This window comes from Chelonoidis abingdonii, chromosome 25 (genome assembly GCF_003597395.2).
Source record: "Chelonoidis abingdonii isolate Lonesome George chromosome 25, CheloAbing_2.0, whole genome shotgun sequence".
NCBI classification, from domain to species: domain Eukaryota; kingdom Metazoa; phylum Chordata; order Testudines; family Testudinidae; genus Chelonoidis; species Chelonoidis abingdonii.
Genome location: NC_133793.1, coordinates 7,406,862 through 7,428,610, shown reverse-complemented (window position 1 = coordinate 7,428,610; position 21,749 = coordinate 7,406,862). Strand labels below are relative to the sequence as shown.

Sequence of the window (21,749 nt, the reverse complement as noted above, 5' to 3'; positions counted from 1 at the left end):
GCATCCAATGAAGTGGAGTTTAGCCCACGAAAGCTTATGCCCAAATGAATTTGTTAGTCTCTAAGCTCCCACAAGTACTCCTGTTCTTTTTCCTGATACAGACTAATATGGCTACCACTCTGAAACCTGTAAGTTTGTAAGGACACTGAAAGTGTTAAGATCAGCTTAGAATGCGCTTTGCTTTTGTTTCACTTGACCAAATCTGACTTCTTGTCCTTTGACTTAGAATCACTTAAATCTACCTTTATAGTTAATAAATCTGTTTGTTTATTCTACCTGAAGCAGTGCGTTTGGTTTGCAGTATGTCAGAGACTCCCCTTGGGGTAACAAGCCTCGTACATATCAATTTCTTTGTTAAACTGACAAACTTATATAAGCTTGCAGTGTCCAGTGGGCATAACTGGACAGTGCAAGACAGAGGTTCCTAGGCTTGTGTCTGAGATCAGAGATACTGGCTGGTGTCATTCACTTGCAAGCAGCTGGGAACAGCTTATGTGCCAGAGGCTGTGCGGGAGCAGCCCGTGAGTGAGGCTGGCTCCCAGAGTAGAGGATTGCAGTGACTTAGCAGATCCCCGGTCCAGACAACACCAGAGGGGAATGTCACAGCAAGTGAGAGAGGAAGCCCAATTTCCTTGGAGGGGTAAGAAATATAAATGGGCAAAAACAAAAGCTGAAGGAGTGGGGGGGAAGGATGGGAGACAGAGATATGGACTGGAGGGGAGAGAAAACAGGCAATTATCCAGAAAGAAAGAGATCGGGTTGGAGTGAAAAGGACAGTGTGGAAGTGCAAGATAGGATAATATTTAGCACTTGTCTAAGGCTTTACATTTCCGAAGTGCTTTATCATCAGCTGATGAATCCTCATGGCTGTGTGACATGGGCACACATAATCCCTATTTTGAGAAACTGAGGCAGGCAGCCTCAAAGCTGCACAGTGAGTCAGTGGCAGAACACAGACCAAAAACCGGGAGTTCTGCCAGAGCTATGTATCCACCACAGGACTGCGCTCTATGTGTATGTTCTGACAAACGGAGATTCTATTGTAACAAAGGGCTCTAGAATGGATTGTCTGTAAAAGAAAATGACAGAAGAGCCCGGCACAGAACTGGCTGCTGAAAATTTTGAGCATGTCCCAACGGCCCCTTCCCTTCCCTCTCCATCCACCCCCTCCACACCAAGGCTCCCCAGAGACCCTCACTCTTTTCAAAGTGTTTCCAAGCAACCCCCTCTCCTGCACCTCTCACACCTAAGCAAAGAGACCAGAAGAAAGTTTAGTAACAATTACTTAGTCCTCTTTGTGCTTGGACTCACACAGTGCCAGCCCTGACTCCACCTCATGGCAGGAGGAGATGCTGCTCCTCTCAAGGGGAGAAGAGAACAGAAAGTGAGAAATTCAGAGTAATTCCCTGTGCTGGGAGAGACCAGAAGCAGCAGCCAGTACGGAAAGTGTGTGCACTCTTGTACCAAAGCTGTGGCTCCCAGATGATGTTGGACCCCACACGGGGCTGCAGAACCCAGCCCTGTGTCTCAAATGACAGCAGGAATCACCACTTGGAGGAAGGAACAAAGTCCGTACACCTTTAACAAGTGGACAACAGCCATCTTGGTTCCTCGCTCTGCCCCTCCTGCAGGCACATGCCACATGACCACCCACCCCCTTCGCACTTCGGGGGACTTCCTGGCTCCCAGCCAAAGCGTGACGAAGGGAGGCAGGAGGTGGGAGGTATGAACCCGATACTCTAAGGGCAGGAAGAACAGTACCTTCTCTCCTCCGTCTCCTCAAGTACAAGATCCCAGCGATGCCAAGAACGTGACTCAGAACAAAGACCACGGGTGGCAGAAAGGTCCCATCCAAAAGAGGCATTGTCACCTCTCCCCAACCTGGGGCCTCCGTCCCGTTTCCACAAGCTCTGGGCTTTGGGTCTGACTCTAAGTTCCTTTCTGCTGAGGTTACAGCTGCATGGTTTGAGCAGCACAAGGGAAAGGCAGCGAGAGGCAGGCGCGGAGCTCACAGAAAGCCATCGCCCGCAGTAACTACAGAAACTTCCTGTCGGTTCACACCAGGCAACTCTCCCTCTTGAGAGCTCCAGAGCCCGTCACCCTCTCCCCCTCCCTAGGCAGGCCCAGTTACAGCTGAAGTATCAGATAAAGCCCCGGATCTCTCCACACAGGGCACAGCCAGAGGGGGAGAGAAAGCGAGTGTCAGGCTGACTCAAACATCTTTCCTTGGCATCCACTGATGTGCTGAAGTGATCTGACTTCAACTCCCCTTCAAGAGAGGGACGTCATGCTCCTAAATTCCCATACCTAAGCCCATTGGAATGCCTGCTCTCCACGAACACGGGCCTAGCCAAGGAAAGAGGAGGGACTCTGCCAGAACAGTGAGCAGCATCTGCCAGGGGGACACAGCCTTTAAGGCCCGAGGCCCGTCTCATTGGCCTGCTCAGAAACTGTCCCTTCTCCTGGACCAGACACTCAAGTTCAAGGAGAAAACAGGAGGAAACACACCATTATTAGATCACTTTTAAACATTTTCAGGCATGCTGAATGCAGGCATCGGGCTGATTCCATCACTGGAGTAGGCTGGGGCGATTCCTCTGACTTCCACGGAACTGCACCCTGCTTACATCAGCACTGAATTTGGCCCATTGTGTTCCCAAACCTCTGTCTTAAAGATAAACTCTCTCACGCCAATTGGCTGTAGGACAAACCCAGTTTCCTGTGGCTCTGGGGCCAGCACTGAACAAGGAGCAGCCGATTCAGAAACGAAGGTAGCAGTTTGGTATCTTTCAAAGACAATAGAGGCACACTGTACCCTTTGTTTGCACTGGCTACTCCGAGTCACCAGGCAGATTCGCCATCTGAAATCGGTGCCAGGCAAGTTACGAGACAGCGCATCATTGTTTCAAATAACTTGGTTTGGAGCCCACTGGAGATCATTTGCGTCTTTTAAGGACATCTCCTGGACATGAACAGGAAACAACCAAGATCTGATAATTTTAGTGCCAGGACATCCTGCTCCAAGCAACAGTAACATAAGCGGCGAAGCAGTTCCCACTTCATTTGAAGTTCTCATGCACACACAAAAATACCAGGCTGTGTAGCCTGGCTCTCCACTGTTCCTCACTTCTGCCTACAATCCTCACGCACATCCACTGGGCCCCTCTCCCTCATCATCCATTATGTAGAAGTGATGGTGCCTTTCACAGCGCAGGGTTGGACAATGAGCTGAGAGAGGACTAACCCTACAGGCTGTAGTTTTATGGGGGGGATTTATTGTTTGAAGGAGTCATTTGCAGTCCACACATTTCCTGTTTAATCTTGTATATTTGGGACAACTTCCAGAAAGATACCTGAACCAGGAAGGAAAATACAGAGCACACCATGCTGGTGTTAAACCTCTCCAAGAATAAAAATGGGGACAGACCACTTACCCAGATTGGTTGGATAAGCTGCCCAATAGGGAACAGATGGAGAAGAGAGGAAACCACTGGAAGAAATGTAATCTATAGAGATGGGCCAAAGAGACTGAAGTTTGGGTTTGCAAAATCACACGGGTAGATCAAGCTTTAGGGTTGTAAAAGCAGGGCAAGGTTCCAATCTCGGTTCAGTTTCATCAGAAACCCCAAAGTTCCAGGCAGGGCTTCAGATAAGAGCTGGTGTTTCCTCCATCTCTGTAACAGAATCTGCAGTGATTCTGGTTCTGCAACACCAGAAGTCGGGTTTCGTCCAGATCTAGGTTCCATCTTATCTGGACCATGAAAGGCTTAGAGGGAAGAGTGTTTGGATAAAAGGTTCCAGTTTGGAGCAGCAATATGGGAACGAGCACACATGGCCTCATTTTAGCTCTCGTATTAGTCATGGCACTCCCAGCTATTTTAGTAGTTGACCATAGCTAGCGTTTAACTGTGTCTCTCTGATGTCCAGTTTGCCATGAATGCAAAATGAGATGCATAATTCTGTACAGAAGTCATTGTATTAAGAAAAAACAACAAGGAGTCCCTGCGGCACCTTACAGACCAACAAATTTATTTGGGCATAAGCTTTTGTGGGCTAGAGCCCACTTCATCAGATGCATGAAGTGAAAAATACTGAAGCAGGTATAAATACATGAAAGGATGGGAGTTGCTTACTAAGTAGGAGATCAGTCTACCGAGATAAATCAATTAACAGCAGGATAACACTTGTCAACTATCTGTAATAGGCCACTCTCTTACCACTTCAAAAGTTATTTTTCCTCTCTTGGTATCCTGCTAATTGATTTATCTTGGTAGACTGATCTGACACTTGGTAAAGCAACCCTCATCCTTTCATGTATTTATACCTGCCTACTGTATTTTTCACTTCATGCATCTGATGAAGTGGGCTCTAGCCCACAAAAGCTTATGCCCAAATAAATTTGTTAGTCTCTAAGGTGCCACAAGGATTTCATGTTGTTTTTGCTGATACAGACTAACCCGGCTACCATTCTATTAAGAGTTAGTATCTAACAATGTGCTGTAGTTACGTGACGTCTCATTGCTCCTTCGCTTTGCACAGGTGCTATTTGGGACAGAGAATCCCAAATAGCCCAGCCTCAAGAACAAGCTGCACGTCGCAGTCCTGTTTCAAATCCTGATGCCCCAATATTTAAACTCTCACAGATCATTAATCTTTGTAAGTACAGGCAGAGAGAAAAGACCCATTTCTGGGATATAACTCAATTTCCCACCCCCAAGTTGATGGTCATACACTCTGATATCCAATTGTTCAACCTCACTCCAGTAAAGGCACCCTCTCTCCAAAGTCTACTGGACACGTGACCTTTTAAACAACTAATTTCTTTTTCAATGTGGATTTTCTGTTGGGGGGGGTGGAAACAGATTCAGGCTCTGTTCTGAGATGCAGCTTGAATGAAGTGATCTGGTGACGACAACAGCAGTTGATCCTTCTGAAGAATTTTCGTACTGAAGGGGAGAGTCCTCACCACCCCATTAGCATGCAAGACTGTTTCTTGTAAGCAGGAAATAGTGCATGAAACCACTAACTCAGCCTGCTCTCACCTACAACTTCATTGAGACAGGAACTTCTGCTCACCAAGACCGAGAATTGAGAACTTCCCACATGGTCAGAATCTGTCTCAGGTTTGATTCAAATCAGCCAAAGTGACAATTCTGGACATAACTGTTAAACGAAAATAGCCTCAATCCAATGTAACACCCTCAAGCAAGGCCAGAGGCCGGCCAGCCCAACAGCACTTCAACCTCAAAACCTCACAGTGCTGCCAAAGCCAGGAAAAACCTTATTCTCTATTACACAGAGTAGCAGCATTTCAGTCATACATAGCAACACAGAGACGGGGAGACCTGCATGCAATAGACGCTTGGAACTTCCCTGAATCAAAACGTGGGCTCACCTCCTCCTACCCACTTAATGTGGAGATCCACCACGGGGCAACAGGTTCATTCCTGCTGTGAGATGTTTTCTAGAGCTTTGTTCTGTCTGACATCAACTATCCCAAGAGATAGGGCTTCTCCACTCCCAGAGGGGCTATTCCATAGTGTCTGTGATTGTCTTTTTTTACAGTGTTGGGTGTTTTGGAGGAACAACCTGTGCAAACGTCTTCCTCATCTGCAGTCTATGTTGTCGCTTTAATTCCAGCCTACTGCTAGCTCTCTGTGCCACCCTAAACAAACCCGCTTCCTCCTTGGTGATGCTACTCCCACTTCCTACTTCGGAGGTATTGGGTGTCCCTTTTTCTGCCGTAGCCAAACTACACAGATTGAGCTGTTTTAGGCTCTCTCGCGTTGCTATCACCCCCGTTGGAGGTGAGCAAGGAAGACGGTGCTCATCAAGGCACTGTCCGGATGATGTTGTCAGTCTCTTGGACAGAGAAAACAGGAACACAAGCGCGTGCACCTTGACATACACGGTTTAAACATGAATTTGATGGACCCCCTCTATAGTTAAGGCTCAAAATGGGTGCAGGCGCATAGCCACTGTCCAACGTGACAGGCAGTGTCCGAAAGCAGCAACATTGATGCATCTAAGAAACTCCTGCAATTCTCTCACCTCCTGTTAATTAATACACAGCTGGGTCAAAAAGCCTGGCCTCAGGCAGGTGTAATTAGGCTACAGAATCACCTGGCCAGGACTAGCAGTGCTCTCTTTGCCCAGGAGAGCAGAGCCTCCATACGGACTGGAAACGGCAAGCTTCTGGCACCTGGTAGAGGAGAAACAGAACGGGAAGGTGCTCGCCAAAGGCTAGAAATGGAAAGAGGGAAAGGCAGGTGCAGTGAGAGAAATGAAAGACAACTCTAGCCACCAGGTTCTGTTCTTCCGAGGAGCTGAGCTCCATCTACGTACCTCCCAACGGTGTTCCATACAACGCCACGTCCCTGAGAGTGACGGAGCCCGCAGTCCAAACCGTAGGGACCAAAGGAGATACCCGGAGAATTTAGGAAGCTCATAGGATCCCACCAGAACAGCTGGAACAGCAGCGCGGCAGAGAAATAGCTACCACATCAACAGAATTTCACTCTGTGTAACGCAGAGAAAAGGGTGCAATGGAGACAATTGCACAGACTTCTAGGAGGCCTTCCCACAGGCTGAGTTAGGGCCCATGTGTGTGCATCCCTATGGCACTGTTCACAAACAACCAGACTGCCAACCCCTGGCTTTTCAAAATCTGAGTCAGACGGGCTAAAATCATGACATTGGCTTAAAAGCCCTTATACTTTTCAAAATAACCCCCAGTGGGTTCTTTTTATTCACCGTCTAGTGTCTGGGTCATGTTTTCAAGTGTTTCTCTGCAAGCACAAGGCCTAGAAATTTACTTTTTTTTAAAACAGATTGAAGCGGAGGTTCTCATGTGACCAGCTGCAGCTCTCCAAGAAACACCAAATGTGAGACTCACATGAAAACGGTGAGAACGGGCCACGCTGGCTTAATAACTATAGAGCTGATAACGTACAGGACGGCAGAGCGCGGCACGAGTAGAAAGGTGGGGAAGGACCAGGTGGCGAGCAAGAGAAAGGGAAAGATGGAGGAGGGAATAAGAGAGAAAAGGACAATAGCAGAAGCAATAAGGTAACGGATGCATGGAGTAAAGGAGGGAGGCGGCACCCGGCTGCAGGAAGGGAGAGCTCTGTCTCTTTGCTATGGTGTGTAATTAACTGCTCCAGCACCTAGGGATATAGACAATACAGTAAGTAGGTACTGTGTGCTGTGCCAATCCTGGCCACTTCCAGTTCCCCAGTGCCCCTGCCACCGGCAGCAGAGATGGCATTGAGGAAGCACAGTGCCAGAGGGCACAGAAGGGCACCAGTTCAAGTCCTGGATCCTCCAGCCATGCCGCCTTGTCCCCCTGCAGTGGGCAGAGTGCCTATGTTTCTGGAGCGACCCAGCTATCTCAGCTCACTGCAGCCCCATGGGAACAGCCAGGCCAGATTTGAAAGACAGGTTGATTGAGTGGCCAGTTGGGTCTCAGAGGGAGGACCAGCCCTAGCAGACGTATCAGTCGATGTGAACATTTAATCTGCTAACCCCTTGTGTCCTTTATTTGAAGCCTGCAGCAAGTCGCCTGCCTCAGCTGATCCATGTCCAGAACAGGCCCCTACAGCCAGCATGGGATGGATAGCGCAGCGCAGAGGAATGAGTTATGCCCTTAAGGGGGCAGTGCACTCTTCTGCAGACACTGGAGAGAGGGACAATGCTGGTTATCAGGAGCACGGCTCACCAGGGCTAGGTCTGGAGCAGGCGTACTGCATGGAGCTGAGTGAAAGGACCAGAGTGCACTTAATTCCACTCAATTTAACTCCATTTCCTTTTTCTCTTTTAATAAAATAAAAATATCGACTGCATTCAGCATAAGCGAGTTTCAAGCATTTCTGGCTGCTGCGAGAAACTGATAACGGGCTGTAATTCATCCGGCTGCGGGTGATGCATCTGGCCAAGGAGGACGCGGGAAATACTGAGAAGTCACAGAAATCTTATCTTTCACTGCGCTGTCACAGCTCAGGAGGCTCCGGAAATGCCAGCCGGATGCTCCAGGCCCTATTCAGAGCCCGGCAGTAGCACTCAGATGGTGGTAGTGATAGGAGCCATGCCAGACAGGGCCCTTCTTACACCACCCAGCCATGGAAACCATTCTACACATACAAAAACAGACAGCTAAGTTTAGGTGCCTTCACAGTGGCTTCTCAGGCCAAGACGGGGGTTGTACTACTGGAAAGGAAATGGATGGGGGAAGAATGTGCATCTTAGAATGAAACAAGAACCCGAGGAGAAGAGAAAGAGATGTTGACTCCGCACATGGGATTGTTCTGAGCTTACAGCGTTGTCTAAAACAGGCCCAGAGCAAACTCCAAATGCAAACCAATCCAGGAGCTGCAGCTGGGTTCTGTCACCACGGTCATAGCCACAAGGGTCCTGTGCTTCTCAGCAGGGCCTGATAGCTTACTTTATACCCTGCATATCCCTTCCCTGAGGCAGAACCCATCTCACCCAAAGAACCAACATTAACAAATGTGGCCCCTCCTACCACGCCCTGTCCTCCAGCTGCCCCTTTTCTCCCCTGTTGTAGCCCTACTCCCCAGGGATTTTCAAGCCACAGCTGCAACACATCTTTTTTCCCCATGGGTAGTCTCTTAATTTCTCCCTCTGCTAGTCCTACGTGGAGTATTCTATATTATACAGTGTTCTGCAACCGTTGGCTCGGTTCCTGAATTCTATCATTATACACATCCGTAATGCAGTGTGATTAATCGAAAACCAATCCTACTCTGCCTGAAAACACCGCCTTTCATCAGAGAACCTCAGCATGCTTCACCAGTCCCACTCTGACCCAAAGGGACACAGGGCTGGACTTTTAAAGAGGACATGTACCCCACAAGCACAAACCACCACCACAGCCACCCCTAACTGCTGTGTTTGTGCTATTCATCCCTAGCTCTCCAAGTACTTTACAAAGGAGGGTAATCTCACTCTCCCCATTGTACAGATGGGGAAACTGAGGCACAGCACTGTGACATGACTCACTCAGCCAGGCCAGTGGCAGAGCTGGGAACAGAACCCAGGCATCCTGAGCCCCAGTCCAGTGTTCTGTCTACGGCACAACACTGCCTCCCATCCATCCCCTACGGACCAGGGCCTGAGGCAGTGCCCAGTGAATTCAATGGGCGCATTTCCATTCATTTCAATGGGCTTTGGATCAGGCCCTAACATAAACAGCCAGTGAGGACGCTCCCAAATGAGGGCCTTGTCTCATGCACAAACACAAGACAAACCCATTTCCCGCTCTGCCCCTCTGCGCACGGCACAGGGTTTAACAGAGCAGCAATTCCGGGTGAAGGTCACATTACCCCCATTTTACAGAAGGAGTAACTGAGGCACAGAGCGGTGAAGAGACTTGTCCAAAGCCACATGCCGAGGCAGCAGCAGAGATGGGAACACAGCTCAAGAGTCCCCTCTCGCCACCATCACCACCAGATCATGCAGCATGTCGCACGGATAATTACAGCGCTCTCCTGGGTTTCTAACATCACTGTTTCTGACCCCTAGGCACTTCCAGCTCGTAGCGGGGGATGATGGCAGTCCAGTTACAGAGGGGGCCTGTGCCCAGCCACGTTATCCCTGCCTCACAGTGCTGCCTACAAGGAGAGGCTGGGACAGCTGAACAGGTATCCCAGGCTTCAGCCATCACCGGACCAGTACATCCAAACTGGGGACATTAGCAATCTCTACAGATAGGAGCCTAACTTCAGAGTAATTTTCCTCCCGGCTCCCATCATCCCCCTGGTCTCCATTGCCAGCACATCCACACCACAAGACGGCAGCACTGCAGCCACAAAAGGGAATAGTGGCAAAGGGAACCATATGCTACACCGCTGCCTAAACTATGCTGCCATCTCACCCACTGTCGGTCTTTGCAAGAGCCGGGTCCCCCCACAGCACAGCTTCCTCTGCGCCCTCGAGGGAGAGCAGGCAACCACCGGCCTCCCCTTCCACTGAACAATCCCCTGCCCTAGTGCAGCCTTTCCATTCCAGAGCAGAGCAGAGCTGAGCCAGGCCTTGGCTCAGGCCAGGCTGTGTGCAGCTCAGGCCAAGTCTTCCTTCTTTCCTGTGTGTTTTCCTGATGAGTAATGCTTCCCCGTCGCATTCCCGCAGCGACTCCAGCTTACGCAGCATCACATCTCCTTATATGACTCGGGAAGCCGCCCGACAGCAATTCAAAGCAACCAGAAAACAATCACTACCCTGACAAAACAGGGGCTCTGCTCCCAGTCCCTCACACAGAGAGGGGGCAGATGTTCCATAGCCCCTAAGCCACTCTGCCCACCTTTCTGCATGGCAAAGGATGGCCCCAGGAGCCAGGGCTGCTGTAACGAGGGTCTACATCAGGGGTCGGCAACCTCTGCCACACGGCTCACCAGGGTAGGCACCCTGGCAGGCCAGGCCAGTTTGTTTACCTGCCGCATCAGCAGATTGGGCTGATCACGGCTCCCACTGGCCGCAGATCGCTGTCCCAGACCAATGGGGACAGTGTGAAGTGCTGCGGGCCGAGGGATGTGCTGGCCGCGGCTTCCCACCTCCCGCATTGGCCTGAGACGGCGACCTGCAGCCAGTGGGAGCTGCGGTCCGCCAAACCTGCCTATGCGGCAGGTTAACAAATTGGCCTGGCCCGCCAGGGTAAGCCACATGCCAGAGGCTGCCAACCCCTCAAGCCCAGGGCAGCTGTAATGAGCTCTCTCCATAAACCATATTCTCTACTGCAAGCGGTTGGTTGCCCCCAACCTCTGGCTGCAGCGGATTCACTTCCCATCAGGTATGCTGCATGGGGAAGGGACCCAGGTGCAGTCTCAGCCCAAGGCAGCTGTAGCAGGTTCCCGCCCAACCTAGTGTCAGACACAGGAAGTGACCCCAGGCCTGATGGGTGCAGGAGCCCTGGGCTCTATCCCCCTCCCTAATATGCTGCACAGAATGAGATGTAAACAAATGTATATTAATTAATACAGTATAGAAAGGGATTCCAATGCCCACGCGCTCAGCGCATTCCCTCCCACAGCCGCCAGGTGGCACGGCAGAAACACCAAAACCCAAAGCATCTCTGATTTAGGGAAACCGTCAGACAACAGCTCCTGCTTCTGGATGGTGACAAGAGAGACCAGAACTAGCACAGAAGCCGAAAGATTCAGCCTAGTTTCCAGTTCTGACACATTTGCACAATGGCTGCTGCCTGGCTAGCAGCGGAGCTGCATATTAAATGGTTGGAGGTAGAAAGAAAACCCCACCAAAGATGATCAACGGGCTGCAGCACAGCTCCCATCGGAGCCAGACCCCAGTTACTCCGGTAACCCCTCCTCCCCTGCCTCAGCTCTTGATCTCAATTCTGCAGCACCCTGGGAACACAACGGCTCTTTTCAATAAGCACAACCAGTCGAGACTATAGAAAAAGGCTCCATCTTCTCCAGTGTGTCATGCTGAACATAAAACCAGCCACGAATACACTAGGGAAATTCTTGTCCCTTGGCTGGGAAGGCGGCGATGATACGCATGCTGCTGTATTCAAGTGACAGGGGGATTTCACTACACAGAACAATGGAGAGGAATCACACACAGCTGAGTCATTCCACGGCTTGCCCAGAGAATACTCGGTTCACCATTCAGTCTAGCATCTCTGCGAGGGGGCCGTTTAAACAAAATCATCTAATGCAGGATGTTGTGTTTTGTAAAAGCCTGTTTCTCAAACAAACACCACAATGGCTCCTGCTTTTCCCAAGGTGCTACCAGGTATCCCTGTAACCGGTCGTCTGTGTACACACGCTTTCCTGTTTCATTCCAGGAAGCCAGCCTGGGTCACAGGAAGGGCCGTGGGCAGCCATTGTATGATGAGCCACCAGCACATGGGCAAAATCCAACTCATGTCTCCTGACTCAGCTCTCCTCCAGCATCTTTTCCACACCCCCAGGCCTTTTTTAATCTTGACACTGCAATGGCGCTGACTGAAGATGTAACTCGTGACTGTCTGGACAGAATGACACGGTTTGGAGACACCAGCAGGCTTCCCATGAGTAAAGGGCCTCTCTTTTCTTTCCCTGGATAGCTTTCTCCTCTGGCCGGTTTGGGGCATTTTGAGAGTCTCTGTCATTTTACGGCAGCTGGTCAGAACCACCAAGGGACACAGATGGAAGGGGCCACTTGAGATCAGGAATGCCCAGCTCATCCTAAAAGAGAGACACCATTTCACTTCTCAGAATCCTTCCCTGGATGCCAGCAAGGGCCAAGTTAATCCTGAGAAACAAAGCAGCCTGGGGCAGTTGTGTTTTTCAGGGGTTTGCCCCTCAGCATTCAGGAGTCACTGGACAGAAGCACACGTCTTACACAGGCACAGAAAAAAAAATCAGTTCTCTGCATAACTCACCAACATGGCAACCCGACCACCTGATCCATTCCAGGACCCCAAACCTTCACTAACACACATGAAAAGCCCTGGAATCTGATCTCTTCCCTGCATGACTGCACCTCTCCACTCCTGTAGACTTCATCCTCAGGCAGACCGGTAACCCAGCTACCCTCCTGCCCTCAGGGTTTCTAGTTAGCACTGTGGGAATGAGGAAGGAAGCCCAGCCGGCTGACTGAGGTACTAGACTCAGCAGGGATTTGCTTTATCCCCAGTACCATGCACCCATTGCCATGGCCCAGGCAGAGATGCTGAGGGGAGCAGCCCTGGACCGTGTCAGCCAAGCAGAGCCGAGTCCCTCTGGCTTGGGCTTCTAAATATCTCAGTAGGCTGCAGTAACTAAACATGAGTAAAGGCAAACACCGCACCTCCACAGCAACTGTCATTAGAAACAGGTAAACAATGGGGCAGCCAGAGCTAGCAAGACAAAGAGACACCTCCACGAACAAGAGACAAAGCACCCTTGGAAAGGCAGGCTCTCTCTCTCTCTCACACACACACACACACACACACACACAGAGCAGCAAACCATCTGGCACAAACACAGGCTCTCTCTGACACACACACTACACCCTCCTGCAAGCAGAGACAGGACTGTGAGCCATTTCAAGGCACGCGAGTCATCACCACCCCTGGTACCCATACCAGGAGTTATTGGAAAGAAAATGAAGAGAACAAAGCTGACATTCCCTATGATCTATGTTGTTAAACGGGAGATGAGCAGACCTGGCTAGCGCTTCCCTTGGGGCCTGGCAGCTACCCACCAGTGCATTCTCTTTGAAATTCCTTTTACTCCAGGTGAATCACCAATTCCTACATGCACAGACAAAAATTCTGTCTTCCTCCACTTATGTCACCACCTATCAAACACGAAGGAAAGAGCGCAAAGGAGCAAGGTGTGGCCTAACTCCGATTCCAGATGCATTCTCCCGGCAGCCTTACCTACACTGGAATAAATGTCTAACACACACATTTGCTACGCCTAGTTCTGTCCGAGTGACAGCACCAACACTGAAACACTAGTTTCATTAAGGCACCAGAGACCACCGTGTGGTGCAGACCTGCTCTGAGTTAGATAACAGAGTGCAGAATATCCAGAGGCCTTGCCATGCTAGCGTTCTCATCATCGCTACAACTGCCTGAGCCAAAGCTACACATAGAAAAGCATATTTTAAGGGCGGGGATGGGGGAGTTCTTCCCAGTATAGATGGGAATTGTGCACCTCGGTGCTGTGACCTTGCAGACCCAGGGCTCAGATGCAGACTCTCTTTCAGAATCTTGGCCCGGCTGTAATTGCGGGCGTTTGTGAAACCATGATGCTTCTCACAACTTTTTGCACTTCTCAGCAAAAATCCAAGCTGCAAGGCATTCACTTGCCCCCACACTCTTTCTGGTTGCTGCTTTAGGTAACACTGGGCAGGGTTTAACTGTGGTAGGAGCCGAGGAAAAACCGTTTCAGGAGGCACCAGACATTTTTTACTAACCACTTACAAGCTTTTAAATTGAATGTTCTGCTCCACTGCGAGACCATTAGGAGTGAATGTTTACCTGCAAGGATCCCTACACAGGGCCAGCGGAAGGGCTGCAGTTCCACCAGCAAAGGCCAACCAGGTAGAAAGCAAAACACCCTCCATAGTAGGAAATATTTAAAAGTACCACACAGTGAATTCTCCCTCCCACAAGTCTGAGCAGTCCACCATGCTCTGAACTGAGCAGCAACCTCAGCCCTCAGACATTAAGAGCTAAACCTGCCAGCTGTCCAACAGGTGGTTAACATTAAAAAAAAACCTGAACTCAGAGGAACTCTGGCAGGGAAATTCCTGGAAATAAGGACTGACACACTTAGCATCAATTCCTCTTTTCAACAGCTGCTTGGCACCAAAATAATGATTATATTTTTAAAAGACTTCTCTTTTCAACATGAAACTGACCAGTCTACACACACACAAACTGCAGTGCTTTAACCACAGGCGCAATGTTGCATTGTTTTAACTACATCAGTGCAACAGCCCACCTTTAGTTAAGCCAGTGCGACTCTGGCTACACCCACACTTCGAACTGGAGCTGAAACTTCCAGCTCGAAGAGACACATGTGCTAGCTCTGATCAGGCTAGTGCACTAAATACAGAAGCGGAGCCGGGGTGGCGTGAGCAGGGGGAGGGCTAGCTGCCCAAATACGATGCCGTCCGAAACTCTAGACACATGCTCAGGTTGTCAGCTTTTCCCACCACTCACACTTCGGTTCTTAGCATGCTAGCTCAGAGTGCAGCTGTCTCTCCTCAAACTGGAAATGTAGACACACAAGAGAAATATGAAGGAAAGGGTAGGTCCTTAATAAGCAGAGATGGAGAGCTAAAAACAGACATCAAGAAGGCTGAGGTGTTTGATGCCTATTTTGCTTCAGTCTTCATTAAAAAAAATTAACAGGGACCAGATATTCAACACAATTATCAGGGGGAAGGAACAGGTTAAAGAATATTTAGATAAGTTAGATGCATTCAAGTTGGCAGGGTCTGATGAAATTCATCCTAGGGTGCATAAGGAACTAGCTGAAGCAATCTTAGAATTCTTCGCAATTATCTTCAAGAACTCATGGAGGACAGGTGAGGTCCCAGAGGACTGGAGAAGGACAAACAAGAACCTAGCTTTTAAAAGAGGAACAAAGAGGACCTGGGGAATTATAGACTAGTCAGCATAACTTCAATACCAGACAGATACCGGAACAAATTATTAAACCATCAATTTGTAAGCACCTAGAGAATAATAGTGTTATAAGGAATAGCCAGCATGGATTTGTCAAGAACAGATTATGCTGAACTGACCTAATTTTCCTCTGACAGCATTACTGGCCTAGTGGACAGGGGAAACCTGTAGATGTGACATATCTTGATGTCAGTCAGGCTTCTGACACAGTCCCACATTACTTTCTCATAAGCAAACCAGGGAAATGTGATCTAGATGAAATTACTGTAAGGTGGGTGTAAAACTGGTTGAAAGGGTAGTTATCAATGGTTTGCTGTCAAACTGGGAGGGTGTATTTAGTGGGGTTCCACAGCGGTCAGTCCTGGGTCCAGGACTAGTCAATATTTTCATTAATGACTTGGCTAACAGAATGGAGAGTACGCTTATAAAATCTGTGGATGACACAAAGCTGGAAGGTGTTGCAAGCACTCTGGAGGACACGATTGGACTTCAAAACAACCTTGACAAACTGGAGAATTGGTCTGAATTCGGCGAGATTAAATTCAATAAAGATAAGTGCGAAGTACTTCACTTAGGAACAAAAAATCAAATGCACAACTCAGAATGGGGACTAACTGGCTAGGCAGCAGTGCTGCCGAAAAGGCTCTGCGGGTTATAGTGGATCGCATATTGACAATGAGTCAATATGTGATGCAGCTGCGAAAAAGGTGAACATCATTCTGGGGTGTATTAAGCGCAGTGTCAGAGGTAGGACACGGGAGCTCATCATTCCACTCTGCTTGGTAATGGTGAGGCGTCAGGTGGAGGAGTGCTGCGTCCAACTCCCGGCAACACACTTTAGGAAAGATTTGGAGAGTGGCCAGCGGAGGACAACAAAAATGATAAAAGGTTAGAAAACCTGACCTCTGAGGAAAGGTTAAAAAACCAAACTGGTCACGCGTAGTCTTGAGAAAAGACGACTGAGGACAGAGCTGATAACAGTTTTCAAATATGTTAACGGCTGTGACACAGAGGATGGGAATCAACTGTTCTCTGTGTTCACTGAGGGTAGGACCAAAAGTAATGGGCTTAATCTGCAGGTCAGGAGATGTAGGTTAGATATCAGGAAAATTAGTTAAGTTCTGGGACAAGCTTCCAAGGGAGGTTGTGGAATCCCCACACTGGCACTTTTTAAGAACAGGTTGGACAAACACCTGTTAGAGACGATCTAGGTTTACTTAGTCCTGCTTCAGTGCAGGGGGCGGGATAATTTCTCGAGGTCCCTTCCAGCCCTACTTTTTTATTGCTCTAACCCTCACTAGTGAGACAGAGACGGCTCAGGGGGCAAGAGGTCTGGAGCTATCCCAGTGCGAGGGGGCACTGGGAGATTGGGGTACAGAGGCAGCTTGCTCCCAGAGTAGGGCAAAGGGATTCCTGTGGGACAGTTTCCTGGTGGCCGTTATCCCCTGGGCTGGATCTGAAAAGAAGCAATAAGTGAAACTGATTTCTGCACGATGGTGTAACAACAAGTCAACAATGTCTTTCCCTCACATTCCTCCAGCTGCCGCAAATCCGGCTAACCTTCCGGAGCACACCTGTGTGAGACCAGCCCCCACACCACCTACAAACAGCCAGTACAGGGCTGATCTGAGCCACAAAGGGATGTGGAAGGACAGCGTTGCCCTCCAACGAGGTTCACCTTGCTGCTGAAAAGAAAGGGAAGGCAGGCGGCCCAGGGCTGGGGAGATAAAATGGTTTGTGTTAATGCTGGAAACAGACATTATTCCTGATGATTTTCATTCCACAAAGCAAACAGCAAAGCTGAGCCACCACCTGGACACGGCTTAATCATTCTCTAAAAACAAAACTTGCCGTTAACCCTTCATCTGACCACTCTGGCAGCAACCGTGCTGGACAGCCAGAGCAGACAAGGGAGCTCTCGGGGTTTCTAGGAAGGAGACAGTGTCAAGACCAGGAGGGATTTCTATCCTGGGCAGATATCAGCTTGTACAGTCTTTAATCCCAGTGACACCTATGTCCTGTCTCATGCCAATAGGTCGACCAGGCTGAAGTGCCTGGCCTTTGTCTGGCCACACTGGAAATGTACCATACTGGCCATCACTGCCAGCGCTTAAAGTGGTCTGAAAAAAAAGTAGGAGATCTCTCTTAATCTGGAGCAACTGCTTTGGTAAGATAGTGCATAAAGTGCACCCTTCTGCAACCCGGCTTGATTTAAAAGAACCGCTGCCGGGCCTGTGACCCTTCGTGACCCCCACACACTTCAAGCACTGCCCACTGCGACTTCCATCTCAACGTCTCCTCCTGGCTCTCTACAGAGCGAGTGGGAACTGGTTGTTCTGTTAGGGTAGGTGCTGTATGGCAGAATCCTGCTCCAAAGACATTACAGTCTGAAGGACACGATACAAAAGAAAGCCAAGGGGAAAGGTATCCAGCACGTGAGCAGAGGCGTCAGGATGACTGGCACGTGCTGCGTTTTGTTTGTGGTACACACACAGATGCCCTTGGTGAGCTCTTTGTTGCAGAGGCACATGGCAGATGTGGTTGAGACTTACAGGAAGAGGGGTGTGGCCTGGTGTAGCAGCTCAAGAAAGCTGTTCCGGGAACAGTGTGGAGATGGCTGGGGGACAGTCCTGCTGGCCGCTCTTTCAGGATAATCAGAATATTCGCAATCAGGGCTGGCAGCTGAAGCCTCCAGCAGGGGAATTTACAACAGTTCTACGTATCTGGGATGCACAGGGCTAAGAGGAGGAGAAATCCCTAAGCACATGAGTGAGGATTTCCAATTGAGAGGTTTATGGGAATGTGAAATCCAGACTGGAGCTGTCTGGATGGTCTTGTTCTTTAGCTTGTGATCTCACAGAGGCAGGGGGGCAGGAGCCTGAAAAGTGGGAAGGATTGGCCAGACAAGCTTCTGAAAATGAGCTTTGGAAACATTGGCTGTATTTCCTATTCTACCCAGAGAACATATAAACAGGCAGCACCTGTAACGGGCCATGCAGCCGGAGAGAGCCCAGTGACCTCCATAGCTTAGCTTGGCACACAGAGCAGCATGGCTAGCCATGGGATAGTAGCACCACTACAAATCCACCCGCCTTCCCAGAGGCTTAGAGAGGAAGAGGAGGATCCTGCCCACTAGCATGTAGGGCTGTGAATGGCTGCACAGCCCAACCACTTCCAGAAGTCCCCACTGGGGATGCATCACTCCCCCTCGGGGGTCTCTGCAGTTACGGCTGCAATACGGCCTTCTCTTCCCCTGGAAGGTGCCTACCCTCCCAGTACAAGGATAACTCTCCCTGCAGACAGCTGCTTACCTCTCCGAGCACTTTCCCCTCAGTCATCCCTCTCATGAGTGACCCCACAGCCACAGGAAGTGTTAAAATAACTTGGCAGGACCCTGTTTTCCTTATCGAAAGCAACACAAAGGGAACTCTTCTGAAGGCCCGTTGGGAAAATTCACTCAGTCCCCAGCACCTTGCAGTTTGTAAACTGGAGCACACACACAAGAGGAGCCAACATCCCCTGAGGCGCCAGGAAGCTGCTCAAACCTCCTTTTCTTGGGCAAACTTGCTTTTCTGTGACCTAGATTCTTTAGGCTTCCAAGGGGCTGTCTCAGCGTCAACAGCTCCACTCCCTGCAGCAGCGCAGCGCCATGACAGACATAGTGCAAGTACAGACTCCGGAGCCAGCATGCTTCATCCCCAGGCAGCTCCCCGGCCGTCCTTTCCTTTCAGAGCTTAAACGTCTTTGGTGCTCGAGGGGAGCCACTGGGAAAACATTCTGCAAATGAAACGTCAGTCACTGCCCAAAGACCTCCAAGTGCTCACCCCGCCTTGGCACAGCAGTGCCTCCTCCCACACCCCTGCCTCACATACAACACAGAGAACGTCTCCAGGATCCCTGCATATGGCTTGCACCTCTCTCAAGCCAGGACCTGGGTCATCTTCTCTCGGACTGCAAAGGCCTTGCAAATTGTTCCTAGCCACAAACCCTGCACCATCCCGGATTACTGCACAGAGGTTAGGAGAAATGCAGGATGGTCATCTCACTTTGGGTCCCCTCTGAAATCGCAGGGGCCTCAACCCTCACCCTCCAGCATGAAATGTAATGCTCTGTGCTACACAGGAATCCAGGCTAGATGAGCAAATTGTCCCTTTCTGGATTCAAACTCTATGAGCTCTGCAGCACCCCAGATTACCACACTGAACCATGAGATTTCTGCTGATACAGGAGCTCAGTCTTTATTTCTAAGCCCTTTTGTATCTCCCAAGCCTCCTCTTCTTCCTTCGATCTGACAATGCTGGAGCTGGCAGGAAGTCACGTGGTGTGTCTGCCCATCAAATAGTATCAAGGAACTCCCGGCTATTCACCCCAGGTCTCCATCTACTCCCTGGAATCACAAAGAAAGGTCAGGGGAAATTGGCTTCCAACCCAATGAACTGAGCCAAGGAAGAAAGTGGGGGGGAGTCCTCTGTGCACACAGGGATACAGAGAAAGCAGCAGGTTGAGAAAAAGAGACAGCAAAGACGTGAAGGAGCTCTGGACCCAGAGGGAGACGTGGAGTGACAGAGAGGAGGAGGAGGGAGGGCTGGATGCAGACAGTAATACAGAGATGCGGGATGACAGCGAGCAAGAAGAGGTGAGAACATGCTGTGGAGGAGAAGTACAGCAAGATGCACGCTATGGGGGAGAGAAAGAGTGAAGGAGCTCAGGATGCACAGAGGAATACAGAAAAACGCAGGCCGATGGGGGAGGGAAGGGTAGTGCCAGAATCTGGAGACAAGAGGGACGCAGACTGACAGGGAATTAATTAAGTTCCGAGAAAGCGGCAGCAAAGTCTGATCCTTTGTGTGGCTCTCAGAGGCCTCGATCTCCAGAAACTAATCGCAGCTTTCACCAGAGCTTTGAAAGCTGCCAGCTTGCGGGGGGGGGGGGGGGGGGGTGTCTCAGTGGAAGGCAGGAGGTCTGAGACCAGCCACTTATGCTATTTTCAATGCTTCAGCATGGCTCCTCCTGCCTCAATTAACTGAGTTTACGATAATAATGCTCCCACTTGTGGGGTTTGTGAGCTCATCCATCCTGCTGAGCAAAAGAGCACCCACAGGAGGCTGCACTGAGCACCCACTTGCACAAGGCCATGCCACAGTGCAGGATCTTCAGAGGTCGCCCAGAGCCAGGCTTTCCACAGCAACCTTCCCACAAGAGCTTAGGAAACAGGAAAGTCAGGAGAAAGAGCGAGCCTGCTTGAATCAAAACCCCTTTTCTGATGGCTAACAAAAGGCCTGGTGTCTGCACAAACAGGCCTGTTATTCTAATGCCGACCAAAGACTTCTTGGCAGCGAAAGAAATATGAAAATGTTAGGCTTGTGGGAACTATCTGCACTTTGTTTTGGGTGCGTTTGTGCCTTTGTATATTTATACTGCGCTCCACACAGGAAGCCCACTTCAGCCAGAAGACACAGGGCGCTTCAGCGAGTCAAAAATCACTTCTGCCTCTTTACAAAAGTACAGTGCCCTGCAACAACTGTTTGTGCTGATGTCCCTGTTCGGGAAAGGGCTTTATCCTCCAGCTGCAGCAGAACCTTCTCCCCTTGCCCACCTCTCAGACAAGAGAGTAGAACTTGCAGTTGGGTTGGAAACCCTGGTGCAATGTAACAAGTGAAGAGAGCGTGTGTGCACCTGCATGTGCTTGTGTGTGTTTTTAAAGGACCTACCAACAAAGGACAGCTGACAGAAGGTCTCCCATAACAGGCAGAACATCATTAACTCCATCACTGCCCTTCCACCAGCTCCAACTGTGAATCCTAAAACTGGGACCGAGCAGAGGGTTTGATCTTCAAGTGAAGGGTAGATCAACGAGGGAGAGAATTCGCAACATACATGAAACTTGTTCAGGATGCAAGATATGCTAAGCGCCAACCTGAAAAGGAGGTCAAAAGAGACATACGCACTCCAGTGGGCTCTTGTTTTCCCTTACTGATAAATTGGAATCATCCATAAAACCTTGAGCTGTCATCTCATTAGACCTCAGAAGCTAAGCATTGTCCAACCTGATTACTACTTCAGTGGGAGACCTGCAGGAAGATGCTGGTGATTTAATAGGTGGCACTCTTCCCTTTGAGTCAGTACTGAACCAATAGGCTAGCAAGAAGCACCGGAATCACAAAAGAAAGCAGGCCACTCTTGGAAGAGCAGGTGTCAAAACTTGGAGGTCTGGCCAAATTCTGTTGCATCTGTGACTGATTGGAATGTTGTGTTCTTCTTCACTTCAGCTATGTCTACACTGTGCACTAAGCCTGGACTGTGACTTGGGTTTGAGGCCAAGCCCCATTCTATCCACACACAAATCAGTCTAACTGAGGTCATCAAGCAATCAAGATCCATGTTTTAGGACTGGTTGGGGGGTGGGTCAGAGCCTGAGTCCCACTGGGACTGGAGTCTAAGCCCCGTCATTTTGCAGTGTGGACACAGGTCAAGCTGCCGACCCGAATCAGAAGGTCTGCGTAGCACTATAGGTACGCACCAGCATGGCTGTGGGACCCAGGTCCAGCGACTGTAACCCTGGGTTCACAATGCAGTGTGGACATTCAAACATGGGCTTGGAGCCAGC

General features: G+C 49.8%; 1 protein-coding gene across 14 annotated transcripts in view; it reads right to left on the bottom strand.

Annotated features, from left to right (window-relative positions):
* MACF1 (microtubule actin crosslinking factor 1) overlaps window positions 1-21,749 on the bottom strand; it is a 250,864-nt gene that overhangs the window by 181,360 nt on the left and 47,755 nt on the right. Inside the window, exon 1 of one of the 14 annotated variants that reach the window (XM_075060892.1) lies at window positions 1,762-2,044. The exons of the other annotated variants lie outside the window; for them this stretch is intronic. Coding sequence (XP_074916993.1) covers window positions 1,762-1,864 — 103 coding nt within the window. The 5' untranslated portion in view covers window positions 1,865-2,044. Of the gene's footprint in view, window positions 1-1,761; window positions 2,045-21,749 lie in introns of those variants that run through there. 14 annotated transcript variants of the gene reach the window in all.